This window comes from Peromyscus maniculatus, chromosome 3, assembly GCF_049852395.1.
Source record: "Peromyscus maniculatus bairdii isolate BWxNUB_F1_BW_parent chromosome 3, HU_Pman_BW_mat_3.1, whole genome shotgun sequence".
Classification (NCBI taxonomy): Eukaryota; Metazoa; Chordata; class Mammalia; order Rodentia; family Cricetidae; genus Peromyscus; species Peromyscus maniculatus.
Window position 1 is genome coordinate 92,542,307 of NC_134854.1, and position 20,210 is coordinate 92,562,516.

Consider the following 20,210-nt stretch of genomic DNA (forward strand, 5'->3'; position numbering starts at 1 on the left):
TTCTTTGAACTCTAGTTGGTTCACACTGAGTAACAAAACAGTGAATGTGCACAATAAAATAAAAGAAGCCAACTGTGTAGAGCAGAGACCCGGAAAAAGAGTGAGTATGAGCTGAGGAGTAGGGAACTGTCCATTCTTCTCTTTCTTTCCTCACTTCTTTCCTTTCTTCCCTTCTCTTTCTTTCTTCCTTTCTCTTCCTCCCTTCCTTGGTCCCTCTCTCTATCATCATTCTTCCCCTCCTTCCTCCCTCTTCCACTTCACTCCCTCTCACTCACTCCCCCTCCTCTCGGCCTCCTTCCTCTCCCTCTCCCCTCACTCCTCTGCATCCTTCCTCCCTTCCCTTCTCATTCCCTCACTCCTTTCTTCCTACACATCTTATTCCAGTGCTTCTTTTTTCTCTCTTATTCCAACTTCTTACTAACTAATAACTTTTTTCATTGTCTTATTTAATTAAAATACTACTGTGTCATTTTCTCCCTTAAAATCTTGCTAGAAAATCCATACTTCTGGCTAGGTAAATCAAGAAAGGGGCGAAGGCTCAGAATGGTAAGAAATACTCACTTCTACATCTGCCTAACTGTCTATCCATCTGTCTGTCTTACAATGTTTCTGAGGAAAATCCACGGTTCTGATAATTAGCTTTTATCACCATGACAAGATGCAAGGTATCTCTCTTTCACCAATCTTGAATGTTTTAAAGAACCGTACAAAAGAATTTTTACAAGGATCTGAGCCCATCTCCTTTACAAAGTTCTTTTCTTCATTTATGAAATCCTATATTTCCTGAAGTTTTATTTATGTTCAGCCTGAAGAATTTCCTTTCAGCGTTTCATTTATTTTTAAAAATGCACTGGGGTGGCTCTGTGTGTAATGTGCTTGACACAGAAGGGTGAGGACCTGCGTCACAGCCCAGGAACCACATAAAGCCAGATGTAGCTGCACCACATGACTGTACTGAGAGTGATGCTGTGACAAGATGAGAGACAGAGACTGGAGAATCCCCAGAAGACCCTGGGGAGGCAGCCTTTCATGAGAGGTGGTGAACAAGAGACCCAGTCTCAGATAAGGCAGAAGGCAACAGTCACACCCAAGCTTGGCCTCTTATCTCTAACCATGTCCCATGGCAAGGAGGTGGCCCTCAAACAAGAGCAGACACAAACATACAAACATACACACACAACATCACACACACTGAAACACAGATTTTTTTTAATAAGGAAATATGCCAAAAGTTCATTACATTACTTTTCTTCCAGCCTTTATTCTCCATTCGCTCTTAGATACTATTTTCATTCGGTGTGTACAATTTTGAAGGAGCAAGTTGTTCCGGAAATAACTTACACTCTTTACATAGTACAACGATACTTCACTCCCCTGTATCACACCTCAGAAAGAGGAGAGGGTAAAGATTCAATAGAACAGGCTGCAAGACACCTTTAAGATATGCTTGCCATTTACTGGTAAATTTTCAGCTGACACCAACTCCCAGTGGGTGAAACAGGAGCAGGTGCCCCTTTGAGCACCAGCACACACTTTTCTGGGCTGATTTGCATATTGAGTCATTATACAACAGCCAGGCTTCTTTAAGGGCAGCTGCTAGGAGCCTAAGAATCACCCTTTCTTCATGTTCCCAGAGATGGAGTCAAACACACTCCTCCTATGCATGCTGCTTCTCGGAGTTCCAGGTGAGAGGGTGCAGAGAAGTGTTGGGAGCATCCACAGTGGCCATCATGGTTTGCCATGTCTCTAGTATCTTGATCATTAGAATTGAGGCATTTGTAATTGGTTTTAAGTCTCCCAATGCTTTTGATTCTTACAATGAAAAATTCCTGTGCTGGGAAGGTTTCTAAACATATTTAACCATGGCTTGTGGGTTTATCATTCCAGGTTCCACTGGGGACATTGTGCTGACCCAGTCTCCGGCTTCATCGGCTGTCTCTCTGGGACAAAAGGTCACCATCTCGTGCAAGACCAGTGAAAGTGTCAATAAGTATGGCACAGATTTACTGCACTGGTATCAACAGAAACCAGGACAGCCCACCAAACTCCTCATCTATGCAGCATCCAATAAAGCATCTGGGGTCCCTGCCAGGTTCAGTGGCAGTGGGTCTGGGACAGACTTCACCCTCACCATCCATCCTGTGGAGGCTGATGATGCTGCAATCTATCACTGTCAGCAGGGTAAGCAGCTTCCTCCCACAGTGCTCCAGAGCTGAACAAAAACCTCCTGGGGTTGCTGCTCACTGAAGCTCAGTTTCTAAGCACTCTGTAAGTGTCTAAAGTCTCAATACAGGGCTCTAGGCTTGCTTGGGGAAAGACCTTAAACAATGAAACGAGCTTTTATAAACTGATATACATGATTGTATCATCCCATATACTTTATAATTTATTGAATTCCCAATAAAATATAGACCTTTAATATTGTTCCTTAATTATTACTTATTCATTTAAATTTTTATTAATACACACTTATCTTTGGATGATTTTTGTCTTTCTCCCCTGTCTCCCTGACCACATCTCTGCCCAGTCCCTCCCACCTTCAGGATTCCTCCTTTGAATTTCCTATCACTTAAGATTTACTGTTTCTTCTTTTTTAATGTGTTTTCAGAGATACTAAATGCAAATTACTTCACTGGGGATGAATTTAACCAATGACATTTAGTGTGTGTGTGTGTGTGTGTGCATGAGAGAGAGCGAGAGCGAGAGCGAGAGCGAGAGCGAGAGCGAGAGCGAGAGCGAGAGAGAGAGAGAGAGAGAGAGAGAGAGAGAGAGAGAGAGAGAGAGAGAGTAGGTCAGAGGATCACTGCAGAAGTTAATTCTTTCTTTCCACCTTGTGGGGTCTGGGTATCAAACTCAGGGTCATCAGTCTTTGCTGTAAGCACCTTCCCTGTTACCAGCTGAGCAATGTTGCCAGTCTGACCTACCATTTCTTATTTTTAATGGTTTAGTTTATTTTAAATTGGGGTGGGGAATGGTGGGTGTATACATATCTGTCAGAAGAGGGCATCAGATCCTAGGGTGCAGGAGTTTCAGGAGGTTTTGAGGTAGTTGATGTGGGTGCTGGAAACCAAGCTGCAAGAGCAAGAAGTACTCCTAACTGCTCACGTACTTATTCACATCTAATCTACCATTTATTAAGGTCTACTTTAGAATTTCTAACCCTACTGCCTTGGGACAATGGTAAACTTAATGGAAGCTTTGATGATCATCATCTAGGCAGAAAGAGCTTTGAAAAGTTAAAATTGTGAGTAAATCTTTCAGATGCAGGCTTACATTCTCATTCCTGGGTTTTCATTCTCCAACTGACAACCTGCTCAAGTTACTTAGAATCATAAGACGGTGCTGCAGTTACTTTCCTGCTTTGTTTCCAATGTCTCTATCATTGTATCCACCCCAATATTGAGTCTTTAATATAAGATTTATTGATTGACCTTTTGTCTTTATAAAATATTCATCATTTTAACAACCTCTATATTTGTCGTCAAAGTCTTCTCACTCTTTTCTTTTCTGTCATCCTTTCTTTCTTCATCCTTTGTGTATAGGGTGTAAAATATGTGAGTGAGTGAGTGAGTGAGTGAGTGAGTGAGTGAGTGAGTGAGTGAGTGTGAGTGTGACACAGAATGCACATAAGGAACAGAGGACAACATCAGTTGTTGGTCCCAAATTCTACCTTGTTTGAGGCAGGGTATCATCAGGGAACTTTCAAGACATGGGATTGGGAGAGAAGACCTAATTCATATCTTCTTAACTTTTCAGATGGGCAATGAGCCCTCATCAGCGTGGACTTCTCTAGAGCACTGAGACACTAGAACTTCTTAGATCCTCAGTCCCTAAGGAGAAGTTCTTAGTATTTTCCTGTACTGTGCCTTGCTGTGGCTAGAAGCTCGAAAAAAAAGAAGAAATGGCCTCCTAAGAGAAGTACCAACTATACTACTAACATCCAACTAGACCGATCCAGACATGAGGATGGAAAATAATCTGAGGTCCCCTATATACAATTTTTTTGCTTCCTTGGAATATTTAAATCTCAATGGACACTGTTATGTGGAATCTGCTCTTCTAGCCTCCACTAATACTGCTTCTGTGGAGGACCAATGACTCTCTGAGAAAAACAATAGGTGGGATTCTCTACTACTTGACCACAATCAACTTGTCCCTGATCCTTTGCTTTCCCCTTAAAGGAAATGTCAAGATAACTTTTGTTCTTTAGAATACAAATCTTCTTTCCCTGAAAAACTTAAATCCAGATTAAATTCGACTTAAGGAGATTTTTCAGTTGACCCTAACCCACATACTGAAACTTTCTAAAATCTACCCAGTTACTGGATATAACCTAGGAAAAGATAGTGTTAGTCCTGGGTCAGACACATGTAAGATTAGGAAAACATGTTGTTCCCAGGCTGCTAACATGTAGGCTGATTATCTTCTTGTATCCTATGGTCTATCACACCAGTTTTTTTTCTGAAGAGAAAACCGACCCCGGAGTCTAGGAGGCCATATCCCAAGAAAACCATTAATGGGGCCATGACAGTCTTTTCATGGAACAGTAAGATAAACATTTTCAAAGTTGTACAGTAGATGGATTAAGAAAGGCCAGGATCAAATCTCAGTCTACTCCAATAGGTCAAGGCCTTGTGGGAAGGAAGCCCTGTACCTTCTTTAAAAAGCACAGGGCAAAAGAAAAATGCCCTTCCCTCCTTGTCCCTTCCATGTGGTACTGGCAAGTGAGCAAAGCCTATCCCTTACCACCTGCAGCACTCAGGAAATTGGACTATATACCTTGACTGGGCAGCACAGTAGAGCTGAATCTATTGATGGGAAGTGGGAGTGCTGATAAACCACCCTGAGAACGTGAGCATGGGAAATCTGGCCCTGCCCCTCATCTGCCATATGGTGGTGTGGGCAGGGGTGCCCCTGGCAGCCTGTGGCAGGTGGCAGAGCTAGCTGGACCTGAGGTCATAAGAGCAAGAGAGCTGACCCTGCCCCTCACTGGCTGCAGCACTCAGGAGAGTGGTCCCTAAGCCTTGCCTAGACCGTACAGTAGATCTGGTCCTGAAGGTGTAGGTCCCAGGAGAGCCAACCTTGAGGGCATGAAAGCAGGAGAACTAGCCCAGTCCCTTGCACATCACTGCAAGGGGTGAACTAGCTAGAACAATGGCAGAAGAGCTCACCCTGGTGGTGAGGACAGGGGAGAGCTGGCAGGCTGAACAAATCATGCAATACCCAGGCCTATAACTTGGATTATGCCTGGGGGGAGAGCTTGAGAACCTAAGCATCCTGTTGGACCACTTGTGGGAAGGGGTCTGAATGCAGAGAATTCTGTCTCCAAAGATCGGCTAGCCTCCAATGTTCCTCTTTCGAGTTGGACGCAGTCATGGCAGCTTCCTTTGCTTACAAGGTATTCTTTCTTCCAATTTCCAATGCCTCCATTATCATCCCAGTTCAAATTCATCTAAAGAACCCCATTTCTTTCCCTCATTAAAGACAATAACCTCCAAAATTATAATCTTAGGAAGGATTAGAAATCACAATAGATTACTTAAAGTCATAGGGTCTCAAAATCAAGCAACAGTCCCTGTAAAACCCCAATGTTAGGTGTTCAAAAGACTCTTCAGTAATGGAAGTCAGTAAAGCGCCTCCTCCTCATTAGCCAGGCCAGAGTTCCTACACACCTATGATCCCCCAACCTCTATTTTTCATTAACAAAAATCCCTGACAGGACCAAATGGTTCATTCTTAATTTAAGTGATGCGTTTTTCTGCTTATCTTTATATCCTGATTACCAATATCTTTTTCACTTTGGGGATCATTTAAACCAAACCACCCAACTCTCTTAAACTATATTGCTCCAAGAGTACCAAGACCTTCCTCACTTGTTTGGATAGACAATGTCACAGGACCTTTCTGAATTCTCTTAATAACAAGTTAATGCTCTCCAATATGAAGATAATATCTTCCCTTCTGCCTTCTTCAATGACATCTCTTAGGAAGAAACCACATAAGTAACTGGAGACTACACAGTATCCTCTTGAATTACCATTGATTTATTGAGGAAATCAGTGAGAAAACAATTCCTAGAATCAAATGACAATGACAGCACAGCTTCCCAGCATCTTCAGGATGCAGCTAAGTCATGGTGAGAAAAGATTATGGCTGTAAATGCCTACTTAAAAAAGTAGAAAGACCTCAAATAATGACAAAAAATGACAAAATTCAGAAAAATCTCAGTTAAGTACCTAATGATGAGCCTCAAGGACTAAGGCAATATGTAAGCCAAACCCAAATTCAGTCCATGGCAAGAGATGATAAGTATCAGGGTAGAAGTTAATTAAATGGATAGTAAAATAACAGTGCATAAAAATTATTCAAAGACATGTTCTTTGAATAAATCCACAGTCCACAGCAAGAGAAACAGACCTACATTAATAAAATCAGAGATAGAAGGGAATGGCTTGCAACACATTTAAATGATATCCAGACAACCATTGGGTAGTACTTTAAAATCTTATACTCCCCCAAAATGGAAAAATTGAAGAAATGGATATATATCTAGACACAGATGATATAATCACATTAAATCTAAATGATGTCAACAACTTCAGCAGAACCATAGCAAGCCACTCTATTGACATGGTAATAAAATGACTCTCAGGGGTGAAGCTTACAACTGGAGGGGTCCTCTGAAAATTCTGCCAGACCTTTAACAAAGAGCTGACACTAATGCCCCTGGAACTGTTCCAAGCCATGCAGAGGGAAGAAACACCACAAGAAAATGAAAAAACACCACCACTATGAAGCCAGCATTACCCAGATGACAACACAAAGACATATGGGACAAACGACACAGAGACCAATGTCCCTGATTGACATAGCCTCCCAAACACCCTGCAAGCCCAATCTAAGAACACATTGAGAGGACTGTACACTATGACCATGTTGGTTTCAATCCAGGGATGAAAGGCTGGTTCCAAAAAGAAAATAACAGGGCAGTGTGGAACATGCCTTTAATCCCAGCACTTGGGGAAGCAGGGGCAGGAGAATCTCAGTGAGTTCAAGGTCAGCCTGGTCTACAGAGTGAGTTCTAGGACAGCAAAGGCTATGCAGAGGAGCCCTATATTGAAACAAAAAAACAAAACAAAACAAAAACAACCAATAACCTCAGCTCAACCCGAACTGCTTCAGAACAGAAATTTCATAATCATCTCAGTCAGTGCAGAAAAGACATCTAGAGTTATGACACAAATCGCTGAAGGGACCACAAACAGAAGGCTCATTCCTGAAAATAATACAGAAGGCAAATGACAAACTATCACCATAACTATTCATGTGGAGGAAGTTTTTCAAATCGGGAATGAGAAAAGGTTGCAAACCCACTCCCCTACTCTTATTCCATGAAGTGCTCAAGGTCTCAGCACAGTGGCAAGGGAAGAGAAAGAAATGAAAGAGATATAAACAGTAAATGAAAGAGTCAGATTACAAACATTTATACATCATGTGTTCTTAAACTCCACAGACTCTCCACACTCGACTAAAGTCCTCTTAGACCTGAAAATACTTTCAGCAAAGAGCAGGATATAAACAAAGGGCAGGATATAAAGTCAAGATACAACAGTCAGCAGCTTTTCTGTGTGCTAGTAACAAACTTACTAGGAAAGAAGTCAATTCCATTCACAATTTCAAAACAAATAAAATACTGAGGAACCAATTTAAACAAGGAGGTTAAAGACCCCTACAATGAAATCACTGGGATACTCAAAAATGAAGATAATAGATAGTGAAAGTTTTTGTGGGGGTGGGCTGCCGCACCAATGGGATACAAGAACAAATCCATGTCAATATCCCAGTGACATTCCCTACAGAACTGGAAAACAATGCTGAAATTCTTTACCTCACTAACATCAACTGAGTGTGTGTGTGTGTGTGTGTGTGTGTGTGTGTGTGTGTGTGTGTGTGTGTGTGTGCTTTTCAGAATTCAGTCCTGCAATCACTTCAGCACATTTTTCTCTTGATGCATTGAACGGATGAAGCCCTGTTCGTGCATCACTGTTCCCATCACTGGAAAAAAAGGACATAACATTGGCTCAGTTTGGGGTGTTCTTCTCTTTGAGAAGAAGCTTCTATATGAGTCTGTGGTGAGGCAGTACATCAGGACAGGAGCATGTGGAGCAAAGATGAGCACCTTGTGGAGACCAAGGCTGCATGGGTCTTCTGGACACAGTCAGACTGTAATTTACTTCAGTCTTGAGAGGGAAGCCATGAGCTTCACTCGGCCCCTTGAGTTGCAATAATACTTGATATCGGGGTCTGAAGACTTCTTATTCATCTGACCTCTGGAAGCTGAGACTTAGGACTTCCCCTCACATTGAATACAACTTTCTCCTAAACGGGCCCTTGTCAGTGTCTCCAGGGCAGGTGATACGGAAAAGGGAAGTGCTTCTTACCAAAGAAGCCCATGACTCCACTAATCTAGAGTTTGGGTAAGGGTTGTGCTGCTGTGTGGACTTGATGGGGAGAATCCAGAAAGCCACAAATCCCAGTGACACCAGCCCCTTGTGTTTCACAGTGAGGGCATTGTCAGGACATCTGGCACTCTCTCCACACACCATGTTGGGAAAAGAAAGCTGGGTGTGATTGACAGGAATCCAGGATTCTGATCCGATATTGTTAGTTCTGAGTAAGCATTCATACTTTGGGGGGCTGTCTGCATACTTGATGATGGCTTTCAGACATTCAGACCTTACCATTTCTGTTAGTTTCTGTGGAATCAGGATTCAGATGTATAAAAAACTATTCCTGTAGCTGGTGTTTTCACTTAAGATATCTTCTTAAATATATTTTTGCTTAATAAAAGTGCTATCTTGTAGACTTTAAAAATATGAGTAAAGCATATGAAAATAAATTAACCCTCACATATAATTTTAAAAAATATATCTGTTATCATTGACTAGTGCATTTTCCCCTAAAGTTGTAATTACTGCTATGCATTTACCTTATATTTTTGGTTGTGAACCTAGCCTTTAATGGCTGAGCCATCTCTCCAGCCAAGCTATGCATTTCTCTACTTGTATATTAAGTAAAATACCACCCTGATTTCTTTCAGTTGATTCCTTATCCAAAATCACCAAGACTTGATTTTAATTTGAACATTTTAATTTAAGTGAATCTAATATTTACTACATTAACTACATAAACATTCCTATTATCTGTGGGACACCATGATTTTGACAGTTCAAGTGGGATTTCTAACTTCAAATATCTATTTACAATAAGGATTGAACTAGTGGAACTTAGAGGCCTGGGTGCTCCCCATTCTGAACATGTCTCAGGGGACTGTCTCCTCAAACTGTGAAGGAGTCATGTGGATCCAGGATTGGGCTTAGGTTGAGTGGATGGAAAAGCATGTCTTAACCATGGTGAAGTCCATTGTCTTCAAAGTTGGGCTTTCAGAGCCCATCTGCATGTCATTCTCCCTGCTCACTGCTTTTCCTTCCCCTAATGATTGGAATCAAGGCCATCTAATGAACCAATATCCCCTTCTAATCTGAACCACACCACAATCTTTTTATTTTTCTATATTGTGAAACCTGGTTGCTTTCTTTTGTTGAGAAGAATCAAAATGTGAAATACTTTGTTGTAAGTTACAAAAAATAATTCGCAACCTGGGGCCAGGTAGTTAAGAGCTCATCCTGCTCTTTCAGAGGACATAGGTTCAGTTTCCAGCATCCACATGGCAGCTCACAACTATCTGGGGCCAAGGGCTGTGCTGCTGCTGGGCCGATACAGACCTGAGTAAAACGTGCTGCCACTCAGGGCCAGAGCATTGTACCAGTGTGAGCTGCAGCCAGGGCCATGTCTGGGTCAGTAGCCCTGCCAAAGACAGGACCTTCACTGATGTCTAAGGCTCCTGTCACCATCAAAGGCAGAGTAGATGTCCAGAATCTAAGCCCACACTGGGACCATGTTGGAGTTCAAGGGCCATGCTGCCGTTGGGTCATGCCAATCTAAGTGACCTATGCTGCTACCCAGGACCATGGTGTCGTCAGGAACTGTGCTGCAGCCAGTGACCATGTCTGGTCCATGGCCCTGCTGCAGCCGAGGTCTGTGTTGATGTCTTTGGCTCCTGTTACTATCAAAAGCAGTGAGGATGGGACTACATACAGTTAGTCCTGCCCCTCACGAACTGCACCACTCCAAAGAGAGGAGCCCTGTGCCTCCCCAGGGCAGCACAGTAGAGCTGTCCCTTTTGGCAAAGGTGCAGGTGAGCTGGACCTGAATATGCAGATTGGGAGAGCTAGCCTCACAGTCTGTCACTCAGTGACAGTGGCAAGGGTGAGATACTGCCCCCTCACCTCTTGCCACCTACTGCAAGCTGGAAAAGCTGATCCTGGAGTCAGGAGAGTGGGAGAGCAGATCCTGCCCCTCACCAGCTGCAAACTCAGGAGAGTAGACCCTGCACCTAGCCTGGGCAGTATAGTCAAGCTAACTTTAGTGCTTGTGGGAGATATGGCCCCACCCTTCATCTGCCATACGGTAGAGCAAGTAAAGGGAAGATGACATTCCTATCCCCTGCTTCTTACTGCCTGTGGTACGTGAGAGAGCTGACCCTGAGGTCATGAGAGTTGGAGAATTGGCACTGTCCCCCACCAGAAGCAGCACTAGAGAGAACAGGCCTGTATCTCACCTGGGCAACATAATTTAGCTGACCTTGTTGGTGAGGGGATCAGGTGTTCAAGCTGGGGGCATGAGAACAGGATGACTGATCCCATCCCCCTCATCTACCTTGTGCTAGCATGGGTGAGAAAAATGTGCCCTCCCTTCCCTCATTCCCCTGCAGCAGCAACTGAAAAGGCTATGTGGGATGGTGAGACTTCTGTCAGGGGCCTTTGAATGAATGTATGGGACAAGGCATCTTTATGAGCCCTGTGGAAAAAGGTAGGGTACAGAATGTGACTAGAGAAGGTGTTGTGTACTGAGATTTGGGACATGATGATACGTACTCTGCCATGATCAACATAATTCCTCAAAAGAAAATTTAAGAAGGAATAGTAAGAGATACTTATGTGTTGATCTTTTCTTATAAAATGGTTTGTCAGGCTGGAGAGATGGCTCAGAGGTTAAGAGCACTGACTGCTCTTCCAGAGGTCCTGAGTTCAATTCTCAGCACCCACATAGTGGCTCACAACCATCTGTAATGAGATCTGGTGCCCTCTTCTGTATACATAATAAATAAATAAATCTAAAAAAATTGTTTTGTCAACCAAAATGTAGTAGTGTTTTTTTAAAAAAAAAAATCTTTTCATTCTAAATTATTTTTTCTGATGTATCTAGAAGCTTCCACCTCCCTCAGGCATGCAATGCATAGGGCAACATGTGCATAAAATATACATCAGTGGGGAACTGAGGATACAAGATTGTGATGGCCACAGAAGCCTATGCTCTTATGTTCACTCTTATTTCAACATTCCCAAGTAAAACCACTTCCTCCCCTGAAGAGGCTAATGGTCTAAATGCACCTTAGAAATCATCCACTGCACCCTTGGTATGAGGAAATAGATGCCAGGGCACAAATATCTCAACCAGTTCAGCTATGTAGTCCATGGCAGAACTGAGGCTAAAATCAGATCCTCAGCTTCTGTTTTTGTGTCCTTTGCTGCCTCTGAACACTTCTCCAGTTCCAAGTCTAAAATCACAGGTTGATAAACACCTTATGTGACTCTGCTATTGAGAACAATCTGGTCCCATCCTGCCCCCGACTTCCCTTCTGGACCAGAGAGGTGAGTATCTGGGCCCAACCCGGACCCCATCACTGGGCACCAGCCACTCTGGGAAGACCTGCCCAACTTGGCCCCACGTTCTGGCCACCAGGCAGGTCCCCTTCTAGCTCCACTGGGAGGGATCCCCTTTTCCAAGCGCCCCTGGAAGCCCCTGCAATCTCCGCGCCCTGGCCCCAGGCCCATCTGCTCGTGACCCCAGCCACTTCCTGAGACTTAGAGAGTGGCTCCCAGCTCCCACCCTGCTCCCGACTTCCCTTCTGGACCAGAGACTTCCGGTCCAGATAAGAGTTTCCATTCTGCCCTGAAGTTCCCATTTGAACAAGAGAACTCCCATCTGGACAAGAGAGAGAGACTTCCTGAATCTGTCAGCTCTTTCTGAAACAAGTACACTGATAAGACCAAGAAGGAACCACAAGGAGATGGGCAGACGTCAAGGCAGAAGTACATACAACAAAATGAAAAGCAATACAGCATCACCAGAACCTAGCCCCCCTCCAACATCTAGACTTGAACATCAAAAATTGGAAGAAGCAGAAGAAAGTAGCCTTATGAGTAACATCATGAAGAAGGTAGAGGCTTGTGTAGAGGAAAACACAAGAAAAATTGGAAGAACACTGTAAACAACTAGATGAAAGGGCAAACAAATTAGAAGAAAACAATAAAGTCCTGGAAGAAACAATAAAATCCTGGAAGAAAACAATAAAGTCCTGGAAGAAAACAATAAAGTACTGGAAGAAAACAATAAAGTACTGGAAGAAAACAATAAAGTACTGAAAGAAAATCATGAAAAAGCAATGAAACAAATAAAGGAAACAGTCCAAGACCTGAAAAGGGAAATTGAAAAATAAAGAAGACACAAACAGAGGGAATGCTGGAAATAGAAAACCTGAGGAAAAGATCGGGAAATTCAGATGCAAGTATAACCAACAGAATGCAAGAGATGGAAGAGAGGATCTCTGGCATTGAGGATACAGTAGAAGAAATAGTTTCATCAGTCGAAGGAAACACTAAAGCCAACAAAGTCATGAAACAAAATGTCCAAGAAATTTGGGACACCATGAAAAGACGAAACCTACGAATTATAGGGATAGAAGAAGGTGAAGAATACCAGCTCAAAGGCACAGAAAATATATTCAACAAAATTATAGAAGAAAACGTTCCCAACTTAAAGAAGGAAATGCCTATGAAGATACAAGAAGCCTATAGAACACCAAATAGACTAGACCCAAAAAAAAGTCCCCTTGACACATAATAATTAAACAACTAAATGTACAGAATAAAGAAAGAATATTAAGAGCAGCCAAGGAAAAAGGCCAAGTGACCTATAAAGGTAAACCCATCAGAATAACACCCGATTTCTCAATGGAGACTTTGAAAGCCAGAAGGACCTGGACAGATGTAATGCAGACACTAAGAGACCATGGATGTCAGCCCAGACTAATATACCCAGCAAAACTATCAATCATCATAGACAGAAAGAACAAGACATTCGAAGACAAAGCCAGATTTAAACAATACCTATCCACAAACCCAGCCCTACAGAAAACATTAGAAGGAAAATTCCAACCGAAGGAAGTCAGATACACACTCGAAAACACAGGCAATAGATAAAGCCACAACAGTAAACCCCAAAGAAGAGAAGTACACACACACTACCACCAAAAATAACAGGATGAACAATCACTGGTCGTTAATATCCCTTAATATCAACGGATTTAATTCACCTATAAAAAGGCATAGGCTTACAGAATGGATACGAAAGCAGGACCCATCTTTCTGCTGCATACAAGAAACACATCTCAAATTGAAAGACAGACACTACCTAAGGATAAAAGGCTGGGAAAAGACTTTCCAATCAAATGGTCTTAAGAAACAAGTGGGTATAGCCATCCTGATATTGAAGAAAATAGACTTCAAACTATAATCAACCAAAAGAGATCAGGAAGGACATTACATACTCATCACAGGAAAGATCCACCAAGATGAAGTTTCAATTCTGAACATTTATGCACCAAACACAAGGGCACCCACATATGTAAAAGAAACATTACTAAAGCTTAAACCACATATAAAACCCCACACATTAATAGTGGGAGATCTCAACACCCCACTTTCACCACTGGACAGATCTCCCAAATCGAAACTTAACAGAGAAATAAAGGACTTAACTGATGTCATGACCCAGTTGGACCTAATAAATATCTACAGAACATTCCATCCTAACAAGAAAGAATATACCTTCTTCTCAGGACCCCATGGAACTTTCTCTAAAATCGACCACATACTTGGCCACAAAGCAAATCTCAACAGATACAAAACAATTGGAATAACCTCCTGTGTTCTATCAGACCACCATGGTTTAAAGTTAGATTTCAACAACAACAAAAACTACAGAAAAACTACAATCTCATGGAAACTGAATAATGCTCAACTGAATCACCAATGGGTTAAGGAAGAAATAAAGAAAGAAATTAAAGACTTCCTAGAGATCAATGAAAATGAAGATACCACATACCCAAACTTATGGGACACTATGAAAGGAGTGCTAAGAGGGAAATTCATAGCACTAAATGCCTACATAAAGAAGTGGGAGAAATCCCACACTAGTGACTTAACAGCACACGTGAAAGCTCTAGAACAAGAAGAAGCAAAGTCTCCCAGGAAGAATAGATGCCAGGAAATTATCAAAGTGAGAGGTGAAATTAATAAAATAGAAACTAAGAGAATAATACAAAAAATTAATGAAACAAAGAGTTGGTTCTTTGAGAAAATCAACAAGATAGACAAGCCCTTATCCAAACTAACCAAAAGACAGAGAGAGAGAATCCAAATCAACAAAATCAGAAATAAAAAGGGGGACATAACAACAGACATTGAGGAAATCCAGAGAATTATAAGGTCATATTTCAAAAACCTCTACTCCACAAAACTGGAAAATCTAAAAGAAATGGACATTTTTCTGGATAAGTACCACATACCTAAGTTAAATCAAGACCAGATAAACTATTTAAATAGTCCAATAGCCCCTAAGGAAATAGAAACAATCCTTAAAAGTATCCCAACCAAAAAAAGCCCAGGACCAGATGGTTTCAGCGCAGAATTCTACCAGATCTTCAAAGAAGAGTTAATACCAATACTCTCTAAATTGTTCCACATAATAGAAACAGAAGGAACATTACCAAACTCCTTCTATGAGGCTACAATTACCCTGATTCCTAAACCAAATAAGGATGCAACAAAGAAAGAGAACTACAAACCGATCTCCCTCATGAACATTGATGCAAAAATACTCAATAAAATACTGGCAAACAGACTCCAAGAACACATCAGAACAATTATCCACCATGATCAAGTAGGCTTCATCCCAGAGATGCAAGGGTGGTTCAACATACGAAAGTCCATCAATGTAACACACCATATAAACAAACTCAAAGAAAAAAACCACATGATCATCTCACTAGATGCAGAAAAGGCATTTGACAAAATCCAACACCCCTTCATGATAAAAGTCTTGGAGCGATCAAGAATACAGGGAACATACCTAAACATAATAAAGGCAATATATAGCAAACAAACAGCCAACATCAAATTAAATAGAGAAAAACTCAAAGCAATTCCACTAAAATCAGGAACGAGGCAAGGCTGTCCACTCTCCCCATACTTATTCAATATAGTACTTGAAGTTCTAGCCAGAGCAATAAGACAACATAAGGAGATTAAGGGGATACAAATTGGAAAGGAAGAAGTCAAGCTTTCCCTATTTGCAGATGACATGATAGTATACTTGAGTGACCCCAAAGATTCCAACCAGGATTGATAAAGCTTATAAACACCTTCAGCAACATAGCAGGATGCAAGATCAACTCAAAAAAAATCAGTAGCCCTCCTATATACAATGGACAAAGAAGCTGAGAAGGCAATTAGAGATACATCACTCTTTACAATAGCCACAAATGACATAAAATACCTTGGGGTAACACTAACCAAGCAAGTGAAGGACCTATATGACAAGAACTTTAAGTCCCTGAAAAAAGAAATTGAAGAAGATGTCAGAAAATGGAAAGATTTCCCATGCTCATGGATAGGCAGGGTTAACATAGTAAAAATGGCAATCTTACCAAAAGCAATCTACAGATTCAATGCAATCCCCATCAAAATACCAACACAATTCTTCACAGACCTGGAAAGAATAATACTCAACTTCATATGGAAAAACAAAAAAAACCCAGGATAGCTAAAAGAAACCTGTACAATAAAACAACTTCTGGAGGCATCACAATCCCTGACTTCAAGCTCTATTATAGAGCTACAGTAATAAAAACAGCTTGGTATTGGCATAAAAACTGACAAGTGGACCAATGGAATCGAATTGAAGACACTGACAATAACCCACACACCTATGGACATATAATTTTTGACAAAGAAGCCAAAAGTGTACAATGGAAAAAAAAGCATCTTCAACAAATGGTGCTGGCATAACTGGATATCAACATGTGTAGAAGGCTGTAAATAGATCCATATCTGTCACTGTGCACAAAACTTAAGTCCAAGTGCATCAAAGACCTCAACATAAATCCAGCTACTCTGAACATGCTAGAAAAGAAAGGAGGAAGTAGTCTTGAACGCATTGGCATAGGAGATCACTTCCTAAATATAACACCAGTAGCGCAGACACTGAGACAAACAATCAATCAATGGGACCTCTTGAAACTGAGAAGCTTTTGTAGAGCAAAGGATACGGTCAACAAGGCAAAGCGACAGCCTACAAAATGGGAAAAGATCTTCACCAACCCCACAGGTGACAGAGGACTGATATCCAGAATATATAAAGAACTCAAGAAATTAGACTTCAAAACAACCAACAGTCCAATTGAGAAATGGGCTTTAGAACTAAACAGAGAATTCTCAACAGAGGAAACCCAAATGGCTAAAAGACATTTAAGGAATTGCTCAACATCCCTAATCATCAGGGAAATGCAAATCAAAACAACTCTGAGATACCACCTTACGCCTGTCAGAGTGGCTAAGATCAAAAACACTGAAGACACTTTATGCTGGAGAGGATGTGGATCTAGGGGAACTCTCTTCCACTGCTGGTGGGAATGCAAGCTTGTACAACCACTTTGGAAATCAATATGGCGCTTTCTTAGAAAATTGGGAATCAATCTCCCCCAAGATCCAGCTATACCACTCCAGGGCATATACCCAAGAAATGCTCAATCATACCACAAGAGCACTTGCTCAGCTATGTTCATATCAACATTGTAATAGCCAAAACCTGGAAACAACCTAGATGCCCTTCAACTGAAGAATGGATAAATAAATTGTGGCATATATACACAATGGAATACTACTCAGCAGAGAAAAACAATGACATCATGAGGTTTGCAGGCAAATGGATGGATCTAGAAAAAATCATCCTGAGTGAGGTAACCCAGACTCAGAAAGACAAATATTGTATGTACTCACTCATAGGAAGATGCTAGATGTGGAACAAGGATGACTGGACTGCTACTCACATCACCAGTGAGGCTACTGGAAAACGGGACCCCAAAAAAGACACGGAGAAATGGATGAGATCTACATGAACAGCCTGGTCATGAGTGGGAACAATGAAGGGCGACGGTCGAGGGAAAGAGAGTGGGAGATCCTAGCTGGATCAAGAAAAGAGAGGGGAACAAGGAATAGGAGACCATGGTAAATGAAGACCACATGAGAAGGGGAGGAAGCAGAGAGCTAGGGAGGCCCACAGAGATCCACAAAGATACCCCCGCAAAAGACTGCTGGCAATGGTCGAGAGACGGCAGGAACTGACCTACTCTGGTGATGGGATGGCCAGACACCCTGATAGTTGTGCCATAAACCCCATTCAAGGACTGAGGAATCTGAATGCAGACATCCACGGCTGGGCCCCTGGTGGAGCACTGGGAGTCTAACTAGTGAGAAAGAAGAGGGTTTATATGAGTGAGAATTGTTGAAGCCAAGGTTGGATAAAGCACCGGGACAAATAACCAAATGAATGGAAGCACAGGATCTATGAACCAAAGGCTGAGGGGCCCCCAACTGGATCAGGCCCCCTGAATGCATGAGACAGTCATTTGGCTTGATCTGTTTGGGAGGCAGCTGTGCATTGGTGCCCGGTCCTGGGCTCGTTGCATGAGTTGGCTGTTTGAATCCTGGGACTTATGCAGGGACACTTGGCTCGGTCTGGGAGGGGGGGAATGGACCTGCCTGGACTGAGTCTACCAGGTCAACCCCGGTCCTCGGGGGAGACCTTGATCTGGAGGAGGTGGGAATGGGGGGTGGGCTGGGGGAAGGGGGGCGAGAGGGGGAGAACAGGGGAATCTGTGGCTATTCTTTTGAACTGAATGGTGTTGTAAAATAATAAAAAAAAAGAAAAGAAAATAAATAATGAAAACGGAAAAAAAAAGAGTTAAACTTGGAAAAAAAAAGAGAGAGACACAGTCTCAGATAAAGCAGAAGGCAACAGTCACACCCAAGGTTGGCCTCTTATTTCTACCCATGTCCCATGGCAAGGAGGTGGCCCTCAAACAAGAGCAGACACAAACATACAAACATACACACACAACATCACACACACTGAAACACAGATTTTTTTTAATAAGGAAATATGCCAAAAGTTCATTACATTACTTTTCTTTCAGTCTTCATTCTCCATTCCCTCTTAGATAATATTTTCATTGGGTGTGTACAATTTTGAAGGAGCAAGTTGTTCCTGAAATAACTTACACTCTTTACATAGTACAGCCATACTTCACTCCCCTGTATCACACCTCAGAAAGAGGAGAGGGTAAAGATTCAATAGAACAGGCTGCAAGACACCTTTAAGATACGCTTGCCATGCTCTGGTAAATTTTCAGCTGACACCAACTCCCAGTGGGTGAAACAGGAGCAGGTGCCCCTTTGAGCACCAGCACACACTTTTCTGGGCTGATTTGCATATTGAGTCATTATACAACAGGCAGGCTTCTTTAAGGGAAGCTGCTAGGAGCCTAAGAATAACCCATTCTTCATGTTGCCAGAGATGGAGTCAAACACACTCCTCCTATGCATGCTGCTGCTCGGAGTTCCAGGTGAGAGGGTGCAGAGAAGTGTTGGGAGCATCCACAGTGGCCATCATGGTTTTCCATGTCTCTAGTATCTTGATCATTAGAATTAAGGCATTTGTAATTGGTTTTAAGTCTCTCAATGCCTTTGATTTTCTGTTTTCTCAAAGTGATGCCCACAAGTATTCTTACAATGAAAAATTCCTGTGCTGGGAAGGTTTCTAAACATATTTAACCATGGCTTGTGTGTTTACCATTCCAGGTTCCACTGGGGACATTTTGCTGACCCAGTCTCCAGCTTCATTGGCTGTCTCTCTGGGACAAAAGGCCACCATCTCTTGCAAGTCCAGTGAAAGTGTCAATTATTATGGCACAGATGTATTGCAATGGTATCAACAGAAACCAGGACAGCCCCCCAAACTCCTCATCTATGGAGCATCCTATACAGAATCTGGGGTCCCTGCCAGGTTCAGTGGCAGTGGGTCTGGGACAGACTTCACCCTCACCATCCATCCTGTGGAGGCTGATGATGCTGCAATCTATCACTGTCAGCAGACTAGGAAGGTTCCTCCCACAGTGATCCAGGGCTGAGCAAAAACCTCCTGGGGTTGCTGCTCACTGAAGCTCAGTCTCTGAGCACTCTGTAAGTGTCTAAAGTCTCAATACAGGGCTCTAGGCTTGATTGGGGAAAGACCTTAAACAATGAAATGAACTTTTATAAACTGATATGCATGATTGTATCATCCCATATACTTTATAATTTTGAATTCCCAACAAAAGATAGACCTTTATCATTGTTTCTTAATTATTACTTATTCATTTAAATTTTTATTAATACACATTAATCTTCGGATGATTTTTCTCTCTTTCTCCCCAATCTCCCTGACCACATCTATGCCCAGTCCCTCCCACCTTCAGTATTCTGACTTTGAATTTCCTATCACTTAAGATTTACTGTTTCTTCTTTTTTAATGTGTTTTCAGAGATACTAAATGCAAATTACTTCACTGGGGATGAATTTAGCCAAAGACATTTAGTGTGTGTGTGTGTGTGTGTGTGTGTGTGTGTGTGTGTGTGTGTGTGTGTGTAAGGGAGAGAAAGAGAGAGAGAGAGAGAGAGAGAGAGAGAGAGAGAGAGAGAGAGAGAGAGAGAGAGAGTAAGTAGGTCAGAGTATAACTGCAGAAGTTAATTCTTTCTTTCCACCTTATGGGGTCTGGGTATCAAACTCAGGGTCATCAGTCTTTGCTGTAAGCACCTTCCCTGTTACCAGCTGAGCAATGTTGCCAGTCTGACCTACCATTTCTTATTTTTAATGGTTTAGTTTATTTTAAATTGGGGTGGGGAATGGTGGGTGTATACATATCTGTCA

The 20,210-nt window shown here is 42.1% G+C and overlaps 1 gene segment (V, D, J or C); it reads left to right on the forward strand.

The window, feature by feature from the left end:
* The first annotated feature begins 1,621 nt into the window (after positions 1-1,621).
* The window catches only part of LOC102913793 (Ig kappa chain V-III region MOPC 321-like), a 60,355-nt gene continuing 41,766 nt past the window's right edge, over positions 1,622-20,210 (forward strand). The window contains 2 exon segments of the V gene segment in view: positions 1,622-1,685; positions 1,888-2,194. Of these exon segments, the coding sequence occupies positions 1,625-1,685; positions 1,888-2,194 (368 nt within the window).